This window comes from Morone saxatilis, unplaced genomic scaffold, assembly GCF_004916995.1.
Source record: "Morone saxatilis isolate NCDOM2014 unplaced genomic scaffold, NCSU_SB_2.0 Contig17, whole genome shotgun sequence".
NCBI classification, from domain to species: domain Eukaryota; kingdom Metazoa; phylum Chordata; class Actinopteri; family Moronidae; genus Morone; species Morone saxatilis.
In genome coordinates, this window is record NW_023339729.1 from 15,702,787 (window position 1) to 15,716,060 (window position 13,274).

Sequence of the window (13,274 nt, forward strand, 5' to 3'; positions counted from 1 at the left end):
TGATGATATCTAGTGATCATGTCTAGTAAACTCACACACAACAGGAGGGCAGTTTTGTGGAAAATGTGGACTGGGGCATGTCAATGATTTGCCACATGGTCAATATGATAGTCTTTATTAGTCGGCCCTTTATGATTTATATAGTCCGATTATGCTAGGTTCGCCTGACATTTTAAAATGACAACCACAAATTTGAGCGGGTTGTCATTTGAGTTACACTTGCACATATTACAGGTACTTAATTTTTAGCACGGCTACGTCCTTAAATCGGTTCATCAGACTATATATCTACTTGAGGACGGGTTTCTAACAAAGGAGGGACTTTCATAAACGTTCCAACAATCATGGTTCATTGTTTGATCTGAGTAGATTCCACGGTGTATTACGATGTGCTCCACTTGCTCTGTCACTAGCTGGTTGGATTGGTGGTGGAGACGACTTTAGAAAATATACAGACAAGTAGCTCTAAACAGTCGCTGTGGTTTGCACAACACCGTAGACAAAACTACTTTTTGATAAACCTAATGTGTGTGCGTGGTGGTGTGATGTGATTGCCTGTGGTGTTGTGTAGTGCTGGAGATGTGGTTAGCGTGTTTGTGTCATCCAGTATTCCTGGAAAGGACACTGTATATGTAGTGTCTCATCGTCAACCACAAGAACCACCACATTCAATGGCTCAGAGAACATGATAGAGAAAGAGGCGGGAGAAGGCGATGAAACAGCGGGAGGGGTGCCGAAACAGCTTTTTTCCAGGATTCGTTCGGCTAGTTCAACTTGGTCGTCCTTTAAATCTTGCACTATGTACTAAATAAATAAATACATAAAGAGAACTGATGTATGTCCCAGTTTTATGAACACCCGAACCCCACCATCAATACAATAATACAGATACGCACACAGAACAAGACCAAATTTAATGTAACCACTGTAGACAGGGTTCATAAACACACCACCCAAAAATGGTGCTGCATGTGTAGACATAAAAGGTGAAAAAACATACAAAAATAAACCGATAGACTTGACTGCTCTTCAACGTAGTCATAATCCAAAGGGTTTAAGGTCATCTGCTCGAGTTAGTGGACTGACACCCAACCTTACATCCCCTGCTCCTTTATTGTGGTTTGGTATGGTTAGCTTTATTCTTTGTTCTCAGCTGGACTAAGCTTGTCTTTCGCAATCTTTTGTCTCTGTTGTCTCTGAGAGTAAAAGACCTGCGACATCTCTCAACGTAGTTGCATGCTAAAGAACAAAACAGCGTGAAAAAGAAGGAAAAACCCAGCACACAATCCTTTAAGTCAATAAAAAAAGTACAAATTATTGAATTATGTAGATGAACAACATCATTATGGCTACCTTCATAAACATTTGCATAAAGATGTGTTTTCACAATTAGCATCTGGCAACAATGGCGTTCAGCCGGTAGGTACCGGTTAACTTGTTTCTCGACTAGGTTGATAGCTGCGACGAACCAATCTGTCTTTGCAAGGTGCCCTAGAATAAAACAACACAGTACAAGTCGAGTAGGTGTACGATTCTGTATAGAGTTCGTATTGTTTGATGAAGTGGCTATTCTTGACGACTATGATAAGCAGGAAAGAGGGTGCCGGATGAGTTGCGATGAACGCAAACTTCCTAAAAACGATGAGTTAGACAGGATACAAACGGGAACGATCAATGCAGGCGCCGGATTACAGAGGGGAAAATGGAACGAGGATAGGTATCTGTTACAACTTGCCAGAGGTTGAGCCGTTTTGATATTTCTTACAGCTTTTGTATTTGCTCTGGGCTAAAATGCGTTACAGATACAATTAACAGACAGACACTGCTCGGATCGGACAGTGTGTCCTTAATCCTTTCAGTTTCAAGTTTGAATTTAAGGTGACGGACAGAAGGAGACAGTTGTTGATACAGTGAGTTAGGGCTAGGTCAGGCTCTTACATATTTTCTTTCAGAACAGAAGGTTTGATACAGTCGTTAGAGATGATAGAGATAATTGTAAAAAACAGAATATCACAAGTCACAAACAATCACAAGATGAGGCGATTATTGATGTTGACCAGTGCGAGTTTCAAGTTTGAATGTAGCATGTACAAAGAGTTCCCGCTGTTTGACTTTGATTTTCTGGCAAAGTGTTGTGTTATCTTCGACCACATATAAACGCAGAAAGTTGTCGATTTTCCAGTTCGTTCTTTTCACGAGTGCGCATCTGATATCAGCACCATTTCAAAAAACAGGCACACACTTTTAAATAGATGTTCGGACCCATTACCATATCATTTAAAAAGAAGTTCCAGCGGGTATAACCTACGAACTACTTAAATGTTGGGTAGAGGCTGTGGGGCGGGTACTCGTATTGGATCGTCTGGTCGGACTGTTAATTTGCCGCCCCCGTGCATGTTCTGAATAAAAATGTGCGATTCCTCTGTTTCAGACAAATAACAAGAAAATCAGTTTTCTCCGTAGGGCTTCAAAATGGGGCTTTGGTGTGGTGAATGACGCACAGGCAATTAAGCGCCGATTCAGTCCACCCGTACGGAGTCTGCTGCCGATACGCGCCCTTACGCGCGAACAAATACGGGCTCAATATTTCTTAGCCCGCGATATTGCGCTGTGGATTATACGATGTATATTTTTTTCGCTTCCGTGTGATGGCCTTGATACACATTGTTTCGAGTATTGGATGTAGAATACCATTTTGGGCGAGGCATTTTGAATTTGCGTTACTTGTTTTATTTATTCCATTTGGGTTGCTGGCTAAAAGCCCAGAATTCCTGGCAAAAAGTGGGTTAGGGCGTCCGCCTTTATGCACGACACAGAACCCGGGCCTGAATACACAGGATATATGTACCGGAGGGCGGCTCAGATGAGCAGCGAAAAAATGTGAGCCAATGACTCGGTGATCTGGCTGACCGCCGCCCACGACTTCTCAGAAGGAGTTCAAAAAGATCGCACTTGGCTGTCACAATTGCTAGACATGCACTGCATTAATAAAGAGTTTGTAAGGTTGATTTTGCAGGTCCAGGCAGATGTTTAAAGCCTCTCATGCCAACGCTGCTACAAAGGTTACGTTGGTTGTGCCTCGCGATTTCTATGTAGTTGGTTAGTAAACGACTTTTTTATTTAAGGGTTGGCTTCTAGTTCTGCAGAATCAGAAGGGGTTAATTTGCAGATCCAACTACACATGCTGAGATATTACAGAGTGCTTTCCTCGCCTGGAGAAACACATTTTATTTGATTGGTGTCAACATGTAAAGCTGTTAACGATTGCTATTAATGTTAAGAGAAGCCTTCAAGTGAAAAGTGCTAATGGAGTTTTTCTTGAAACACCACTGACATTCTGATTGTGCCCCTATTGAACAATACCTCCACGCGCGTATTAGTCTCTGTTTGATGGTCACTTTTAAAAAACAATTCAGAAGAGATCAAACATTCGCAAACTCTTCTTTCTCGACGGTGTTGGTGTCCTGTAGCACACAAAAGTTAGAACTTTTTGAGATGCTGGTCATGTTTACCATGGAGGGGTCCTATTGGGGCATGACAGTCACTACACAATGTTGATTCTTCAGTTCTTAAACCGATTGTTTGGACGTTTTAGGGGAAGTCTTGGGAGGACACAGCCATTTAGTGAAAAAAAACCCAACATAAGGCAGCAGTAGAATACATCTTTGGTGCGTTCTTGTAGTGCTCTTTTTTTCTGGCACGACTTCACTGAGTTTGAATAGCACGCTTAAGACATATCGAAAGTCATCTCATGAAGGCTGCAGGGGGCAACACACAAATCAATCAAGGGTCAACAAGACCTTGCACTTGGTGTATGCTGAAATTTCCGGTCGCCTGCTGCCCTGTCGGGTTTACAGCTCTGCGTACTTCAAAACTCCTTGTGGTGTGCACCGCCCGCGGTTGTATGGAAAGAGCTCACTCCCGTAAGATGGCCCGGTATAGCTTCGTACGTCGCGGTCAGCCTTGTCTTGCTCCTTCTTCTCCTCTGACGTTGCTGGTGATGCTGGTGTGTGCTCGCTCCCTCCTGTGTGTCGATAGGCCCCCACCTCCCGTTAGATGCCGTCTGGGGGCCACAACCCACACTGGCACCCTTCGCGCAAGCTTTTTTCTCTCGAACCTCAGCCGATCCCACCTTATGCGCTGGACGGTTAGCCAGTTGGAGTTCGGGTTGTGCCGCGACGAGTAGCAGATGATGAACGATATCAGCCTGCCCGAGTAGGATCGGTGCCGTCGTGTCTAAAGTTGTGCACTGTGTGCTTGCCGTGTGTCGCGCGCGCCGACGCCGCCAGCTGAGTGTGAAGCGCGCGCAGTGCACTTGAACCTGCAGCTGGTGTTATCAAACACTGTGGCTGTGTATGTTCCAATCTGAGTGAAGCGGAAGCAGCCCGTCTGCCACGGCACTTCCGGCGCAACAACACTTCCCGACATCTGTAAAGCGTTCATGGTTGCCGTTGCTCTCTTCTTCCTTAGATATGGGTGATTTTGGTTGGGAGAAAAGTTCTCACGGGGAAGTTTTATCTGAACTTGGGTCGATCTGTAGAGGGTGCCGAGGCGTTCGACTCGAGGGGGTAGCCGATCACTGTGGGATGGTGCTGTTCTTCAGTGTAGAGCCCGGTTATTTTCATACGCAAGTGATTTTAGCCGCCTGATTTGTCGGTAACTGCGCTTCCTAGGAGGATTTCAGTCCGTCATTCAAACTTGAACTGCAGCCTTCAATGGTCCTCTTTTCTTGTCCAGGTTGTCAATCGGAACGCTCTGCTTATAGGTAGTAGTGATGCTACAGTCAGCAGTTCTCAGCAGTGAATTTTTATACGCCGCTTCACATGAAGCGGTCTCAGTTGTTTAGGCGCGCTCGCAGCTCGTCCTCACTGTTGCTCGCGGTGGTTCGTGCTGCCAGCGGTTCGGTGCAGCGTTGCCTGAGTTTCCTGTTTCCTCTAACGGCCTCGAAGTGTCCGTTCATTATGTGCCAAACAGAGCTAACTACTCAGAAGCCCGGCTGAGGAGGAAAAGCTACCGGCAGGAAAGAGAGAGGACAGAAGATACTGTTACGATGAACATGCAGGTTATCGTGTCAGCACTCTGTTGTCTTACTTTCAAAAGGAGCAACGAGTAGAAATTGACAATGCTTGCCAGCTAATTGTTTCATAACTTGCCCATTTATTGTTTCAGCCAAGATTTCTTCATCATCTAAGCGTGGTGCTATTGTGGACCGGATTGGCAGGCAGCGGGCTGGCCGTCTGTAAACAATTCTAACGATGAACAAATGAGGATGTCATTGGGCTTAACGCCCGAGTATAAGCACTGGTGTGCGACTGCCCCTCTTGAGCTCCAGTGGTGCGCAACTGGTTGCAAGGCGCATAGCTCAGAACGTGTGTCTGAGTGCTCGTCCCTGCGTAACAGTCACCGATAAGTGCTGTATGATCTTGACACAAGAGTGTCGCGGACTCCGACTGAAACTACAAGCACCGACATGATTGTTACTAACAACAGTAGCTGATCTACTAATACGGAGTGAAAGTCTGCCGCCCGGTTGGGGTGTGTTGTGTGCCCTCAAAGCATGATGACCCAGGAATTCACAGCTTTACCCTGGGAAGAACTCCTGCAACAGGAGGTTCAGATCAGTTATCCATTTGTTTCCTCTGATGTTATCTCATACATCTCTCTCAAACCTGTTTGATTCTCCAATTTCTTTTTACATGCATGCTCCTCCTCTAACCCGGAGTCCTGATTCAAGCCATAAACAAACCACCCTTCGCTATTTTATAAGGACGTTCTTCGTTGGGAATGGTCGTGATCAGAAGCTAAATACGTGTAGCATCGCATTAATGGTTTTTTTTGTAGGGAATATTAATTACTAAATTTCAGCTTGTGGTTTTCCTTATGACTTATCTATGCAGTTAAGATGGACAGTTTAACAGATTTGTATTAAAAGTCAGCATAAGCCTAACACTGGTTAGGAGGGGCTGCGGATAACAGAGTCCTAACTCAACAACCACCTGGCCATTGGCACCACACCACAACAGTCATCTAGACAGTGGGAAAGACCTCCATTTCTCCATGAACGTAGGATGGGGACACTTTATTTTTCAGTGTTTTTTCCACATTGCAAACGCGTGTCGTAAATGTAGTCTCACTGGAACAAGTACTTAGGTGTTTATAATCTTAAGCTTCTGACAGTTCAAAGCTTAAAATTAATTAGGATTAATTAAAGGTTTTAAAAAGACCAACAAACACGTTGGCGAAACACTGATCAAAACGTGTCAAAACTCTGTTTTTACTGTCAAGGTAGAGTACAACTAGAAATCTTAATTACTTACAACTTCGGTAATCCATCTCTTTGTCCCCAGTAGAGAGAAAGAACGAGCAAGGCATTAGCTTTCGTCAGCTCTCACTTTGCCTTTAGAAAGTTGTAATGCTTCGAGGTTGTTTTGTAGGTTCATTACACTTGCCGATGAATTCACGTATCGTGATGTATGCGCGGCGATAGAGCGCGGTCAGGCGGCCGTCTATAGTAGCGAGGCCCCGCGCCCTAGGGTCACTGCGGCGGGCCATGGCGCCCGCGCCCGGCGGTAGGTAGGCGTATAATAGTAGTGATTTGAAGGCCTCAGGCCACGCAGGCTGCTGGTACCTGCGCAGAGAGGCCCGCCGAAGGCGCGCGCGTAACAAGGATCGAAAAGAAAACGAGGTAATGCCTCACGCGTCCTGCTGGCGTCCTGTGTGTCGCTCCCCTCTCTCTCCGGCCGGCGCCCCCGCCGTCCGCGGCCGCCGCCCCTCGCCGCGCTCGCCCGCTATCCGGCGCGCCTGTCCGCTCGACCAGGCTCGCCACGCGAGCACCCCGCCAGCAAGCGCTCTGCAAACCTCGAACACAGCCACCGCTGTGGCGTTGCGCCCGCCGCGCCCAGAAAGAAACTTAAATAGCAATAAACCAACAAACTTAGCGCACAGAACCGGAACTGAACATACACTTGAAAGCAAATAATAGCTAAAAGTCAATGACTCCCCAATCACATCACTGACCGACGGACCACAAACAAGACCACCCACAGCAACACAGACTAACCACGAACTTCCCGCCCTGCCTGACCCACACCGCAGCCCACGCCCGCGGCCCGTCCCCCCGCCGCCCCCCCCCCCCGAGACGAGCGAGAAAGTAGGAGGGCGACACACGCCGCAAAGCTAACGACCAGCAACTGCCCGGCGTAGCCTTGCGCGCAGTGTCGCGAGCTGCCGGCGTCGCGACGCCCCTGCCCGTTCGTGCGCCCCGCCGCCTGCCCCGCCCCGCGCTGCCCCCCGACGCCGGCATCGTTCGCGTCTTCACGCGTCCAGGTAACGCGCCGGCCCGTTGTTTCTTTTTCGGCTCCGCTGGCGCCGCTTCTGGTTAGTTGGTAGATCCGTGCGCCCACGCCTCGGATGTCTTTATCCTGACGACACTCGCGCCAACAAGAGACAAGCGCGACTCAGGGTTTGCACGCGTGTTTGCTGTCGGACTCTGCCCCGTCCACTCCGCGGCACGCGCCCTCAGTACGAGAGTGTGAGCGCTCCGAGTCAGGTACGTGTGTGTGCGAACTGACGCAACCGCACGCCGCCTCTCTAGCCCCCCTGAACACATACTATTCGGATCCCGCCGCTTGTAGGCCCTTGAGCCTGTCGTGTACCCCGCATCTCCTGCCCGCGCGTACGCCGCCTGCCGCCGCATGGTGCGAGCGCGCGCCGGAGGTACTGCCTGGACCTGTAGCCGGGCCGTCCCTCTACCCCCGACCCCGCCCTCCCCCCCCCCCGTGCAGCCGCCGCCCCCTCCCGCCTACCAACCGCGCGGGTGACGCGTATCCCGTGGCCAGCGCGCCGAGCCCAGCGCCGCCGGGCGAGCGCGGCTCGGGGAGCCGGTGCGGGCGGCGCGCGGCCGTGGCGGCTCCAACTGCAGTTCCAGCCTCCCCGAGCGGCCTGAGTGCGCGCGGCCGGTCCGCCGGGCTCACCTCTCCCTGCCACCTCCCCCCGACTGCTGACCAGCGGCACAACCCAGCTGCTGACCGAAAGTCTTTTCTCACGCCTCCTGCCTCCCCCGCCTCCTTGTCTCGCCTTGCGGGACGGGGGTCCGTTGTGTGTGAGGAGAGATATTTCAGACTGGTTTGCGTCAATGTATGATATACTGGGGACTATACGTAAACTATATATTGTGTTGTGGTGCTGTGTGGCTGCTGCGTATATACTATAGTATCAGAGGTACGGGGGTACTTTTAATAATATATTAAAACAGTACAATAGGGGCTACAGGGCGATCATTATTAGCTTAAGGGGATTGGGGTCTTTCTACTTGAGTTGAGCTTGATCGGAGCCATCGGACCATCATTGATCCGTATACAATGACAGCCAGTTTGCCAACCTGATCTTTTCTTTTGGGCCAGCGTGTAGGTTCAGTTAAAATCGTACGCACATTCACAATAACAAAAAAGGCACACAAAAAACCTCCTATCCCTTAAAGCACATCTGCTGTGGGGGAGGCGAGCAGCAGACTTCAGTCACACCTGCACTGGGCAACCTAGCGGGATGGTGTTTTACTTTTTCTTTTCTCTCCTCTTTCGTCGGCTTCCGTCTCTGGGCTCGGGTGTCAGGCAGTGCCCAAGTCCTTTAGTCTGTCGTTTTCTTTTCCTGTCTCATTAATACAGACTTTTTAGCAAATTGCGTTTCAGTGTATCCAGTTCGGCAGTTTATCATAATTTAAACCAACCGTGTCTTGGAGTTTCAAGCGGCTTTTTGGTTTTTTTTGTGGTTGGGTGGATTTTGCTGAAGAAGGGTCTTGAAAGGCGGCAGCCAGCATCCGGCCGTTACAGATTGAGAAGACAAGAAAAGGTAATTTATCCTTGGTTTCTTTGCTCCCTCCTTACTTTGTGTTGATTAAAGGCAGCGTGTGGCTGAGGCCTGTACTACTATGACTATATATCAAACTCAGTGTGTTCTATTATATATTCTATTATATAATATATTTGGAAATGTAATAAAACCTAAAAACCTCAGCATTAAATGAGCAAGTGAGAACTGAGAAAGTAATGTTGTGTTCTTTCTCTCACTGGGACAAAGAGATGATTATGAATGTGTAAAATAAGATTTTATTGTACTCTACTTGAAGTAAAAAGAGTTTTGACAGTTTGATCAGTTTTGCCAAGTGTTTGTTGGTTGTTTTAAAACTTTAATTAATTAATTAATTTTAGCTTTGACTGTAGACTAAGATTATAAAACTAATACTTGTTCCAGTGAGATAATTTAGACAGTTGAATTGTGGAAAAAACACTGATTAAAGTGTCCCATCTACGTTATGGAGATGGAGGTCTTTCCATCTAGATGACTGTGTGTGTGTGTGTGTCATGGCAGGTGGTTTTGAGGTTAGGACTTGTTATGCAGTCCTAACAGTGTTATGCTATGCTACTTTAATACAATTGTTAAACTGTCCATTTAATGCAATAGATAAGTCATAAGAAACCACCAGCTGATTTAGTTAATTATATTAAAAAAATAACCATTAAGATCTACACGTATTAGCTTCTGTATCACACATCACAGAGAAGTCCTTATTCATTATCAGGTGTTTGTTTATGGCTGAATCAGGACTCGTTAGGAGGGACATGCATTAGAGTAATTGGAGACAAACAGGTTAAATGTATGAGATAACATAGAGAACATGGATACTATTGAACCCCTGTTAGAGTCTTCAGGATAAAGCTGTGAATTCTGGGTCACACCCAAACACACAGATCTTTACTTCCGTATTTAATCAGTACTTTGTTATACATTCGGTGCTTTGTATTTATATTATACTTCTGTGTAAATATAAATTATGTGTGTTACAGACACTAAAGTTGATGTCATCTGCAACATGCGGTACTCTAGCAGTAGACTATTTCTATATTGTTTAAGCAGATATATCTCATTTGTCATGTTAATTGTGTTAAAGGCCACGCTGCTGCCATCGTCCACAATAGGCTACACGTAGATGAGAAGAATCTGGTGAAACATATAAATGAAGTTAAACAATTAGCTGAAGCATTTCAATTTCTAACTGTTGCGTCTTTTGAAAGTAAGACAACAGAGTGCTGACAGATACCTCATGTTCGTAACATATCCTCTCTTCCTCTCTCTTCCTCGGTAGCTTTTCCTCCTCAGCTCTGAGAGGTTAGCTCTGTTTGGACATAATGACGACACTCAAGGCCGTTAGAGGAAAGGACCAGAACCTGACCACGCTGCAGAAACCGAGCAGAAGTGAGACGAGCTGCGAGGGCCTAAACAACTGAGACGTTATGTGAAGCGCGTATAAAGCTCACTGCTGGAGAACTGCTGACTGTACATATCTACTACCTATAACAGACGTTTCAGGACTCTGGAAAGAGAGACATTGAAGGTCAGTTCAAGTTGAATGACGACTGAAATCTCCAGGAAGGCAGTTACCAGAAATCAGGGCTACAAATCACTTGCTATGAAAAATACCGCCTCTACACTGAAGAACAGCACATCCAGAGTGATCGCTACCTCGTGAACCCTGCGCCTCTACAGATCGACAAGTTCACGAAAAACTTCCCCTGAGACTTTTCTCCACCAAAATACAAATATCTAGAGGAGAGAGACTGTCAGAGGCAACCATGAACGGCCTTACGGAGATGTCGGTGAAGTGTGTCCTGGTCGGGGACAGTGCCGTGGGCAAGACGGCCCTGCTGGTCCGCTTCACCTCAGAGACCTTCCCGGACACCTACAAGCCCACAGTGTTTGATAACACAGGGGTGGAGGTGTACATGGATGGGGTTCAGATCAGTCTGGGGCTGTGGGACACGGCAGGCAATGACAACTTTAGACAGATCCGGCCGAGATCCTACTCGCAGGCTGATATCGTCCTCATCTGCTACTCCGTGGCCAACCCGAACTCACTGGCTAACGTCCAGCATAAGTGGATCGCTGAGGTTCGAGAGAACTTGCCGAAGGTGCCAGTGTTGGTTGTGGCCACCCAGACGGATCTACGGGAGGTGGGGGCCTATCGGGGCAACTGCATCACAGCAGTGGAGGGGAGACAGGTGGCGCGTGAAGTCCGCGCTAAAGGCTATCTAGAGTGCTCTTCCTTAAGCAACCGCGGCGTGCAACAGGTGTTTGAGTACGCAGTGCGGACGGCTGTAAACCAGGCCAGGAAGCAAGCCAGGCGACGGATGTTCAGCATAAACCAGTGCAAGGTCTTTTGACCCTTGACCTTGATTTGTTGTTGCCCCTGAGCCTTCATGAGATGACTTTCGATAATGCGTCTTAGTGTGCTATTCAAACTCAGTGAAGTCGTGTAGAGATACAAGAACCCAAAGATGTATTTGTCTTATGTTGGGTTCTTTTTCACTAATGGTGTGTCCTCCAAGACTTCCCTAAACTCAAACCATGTTTAAAACTGAGAATACATTGATTTAGTGATGCACCCAATAGACCCTCATGTAAATGAACACAGATAAAAGTTCTACTTTTGTGTGCTACAGGGACAAACACGTGAAGAAAAGAGTTTATGTTTGATTCTTCTGATCTGTTTTTTAAGTGAATCACAGAACATCGCGTGGAGGTATTTCAGATGGGGCATCATAGAATTGTGGTGTTTCAGAAAAACTCCATTAAGAACTTTCACTGTGAAAGGCTTTCTTAAATTAAAGCATTTAAAGCTTTAATGTTGACACAGCATATTGTTTCTCCAGGAGGAAAGTATCTTAATATCTCAGCTTGTAGTTGGATCAGCAAATTAACCTTTGATTTGCAGAATAAACCACCTTAAATAAAGTGCCTTTACTACCAATAATAGAATGACACAACCAAGTACTTTTTACAGTTGCATGAAGCTTTTACATTGTGACTGTCAAAATCAACTTACAACTTTTATTAATGAGTGCATGTTAGCAATTGTCAGCAATGATTTTTAACTCTTTGAAGAAGTGTGGGCGTCAGCTCATAGAGTCCATTGGCTACATTTTTTGCTGTATCGGGCTCTACATATATCTGTGTATTCAGGGGTTTTTCCTGCATAAAGACATTTTTGGCAGGATTTGGGTTTTAGCCAGCACCAAAATGATAAATAAAAAAATAGCAATTCAAAATCCTCTCCAAATGTATTTAATCAATAGTGAAAATGTGTAGATAAAGATATACATCGTATATCACAGCATAGGCTAAAAATATTGAGGTATTATTTGTAAGCCGTATCGCCCAGCAGACTGTACGTGGACTGATCGCGCTTATTGCTGTGCGTATTCAAACACCAAAGGCCCATTCTGAGCCAGGAAAAACCCTGATTTTCTCTGTTATTTCTTGAAAGAGGATGACATTTTATTAGACATGACGGGGGAATTAACAGTCCAAAGATCAAAGAGTAGACATGCCTACAAGTTATATGTTTAGGTTATACGTGGAATTTTTTAAATATATGTATGTCAAATCTATTTAAAAGTGTTTGTGTTGTTTGAAATGTCTATATCAGATGTATTGAAATGAATGAATGAAAAGTGAAACTTTTGTTTTATATTGGTAGAAGATACAAACATTTCTAGAATAAAGTAAAGGGGAATTTTTACATGACATTAAATTGAAACTCTATGTCAAATATAAATGGCTATTGTGGATTTTTTGTGGATTGTATTTTTTTAATATTCTTATTTAACTGTATAAATCTTTTTGAAAAAATATTAAGACATGACCTACTACTCATGTATCAAGCTGTCTCCTTTGTTCACTTAAATTAAATTAAAACTAAAGATTAAACACATTGATACAGTGTTGCTTTATTGATATCTGTACGATTTTACCCAGAGCAAATAAAAAGCTGTGAAAATCATCAAGTAACCTGCAAGTTTAAAATATATCTCGTCATTTTCCCCTGTAATGGCTGCATTATCTTCCCTTTGTATCTGTTAATATCTTTTTAAAGTTTGCGTTCATCATCAATGCACCCTTTTCTGCCTTAGTATAGTACGTCAAATACACCTTCTCAAATAAACTCTATAAGAATATACACTGTACTTTGTATGTTTTGTTTTATTATGGCCACTTTAAAACAGATTTTCTGCATATAATATCAAAACATTAACGGTATAGGCTAAGCTACCATTTGCCAATGCTAATTGTGAAACACATTTTATCAAATGTTTATATACAAATAATTTAATTTGTACTTTTTTATGACTTAAGATTGTGTGTGGGTTTTTTTTTTAGGTGTGTGCTTAGCATCACACGTTTGAGAGATTCGCAGTCTTTTAATCTCAGAGACAAAGAGA

General features: G+C 45.4%; 1 protein-coding gene across 1 annotated transcript; it reads left to right on the plus strand.

Annotated features, from left to right (window-relative positions):
* Window positions 1-8,792: 8,792 nt before the first annotated feature.
* On the plus strand, window positions 8,793-12,941 carry rhoh (ras homolog family member H; the record flags this gene model as incomplete). Its single annotated transcript, XM_035659440.1, is given in 2 exon segments — window positions 8,793-8,847; window positions 10,142-12,941. A coding segment is annotated over 1 exon segment (588 nt). The 3' UTR covers window positions 11,217-12,941.
* Window positions 12,942-13,274: the final 333 nt, after the last annotated feature.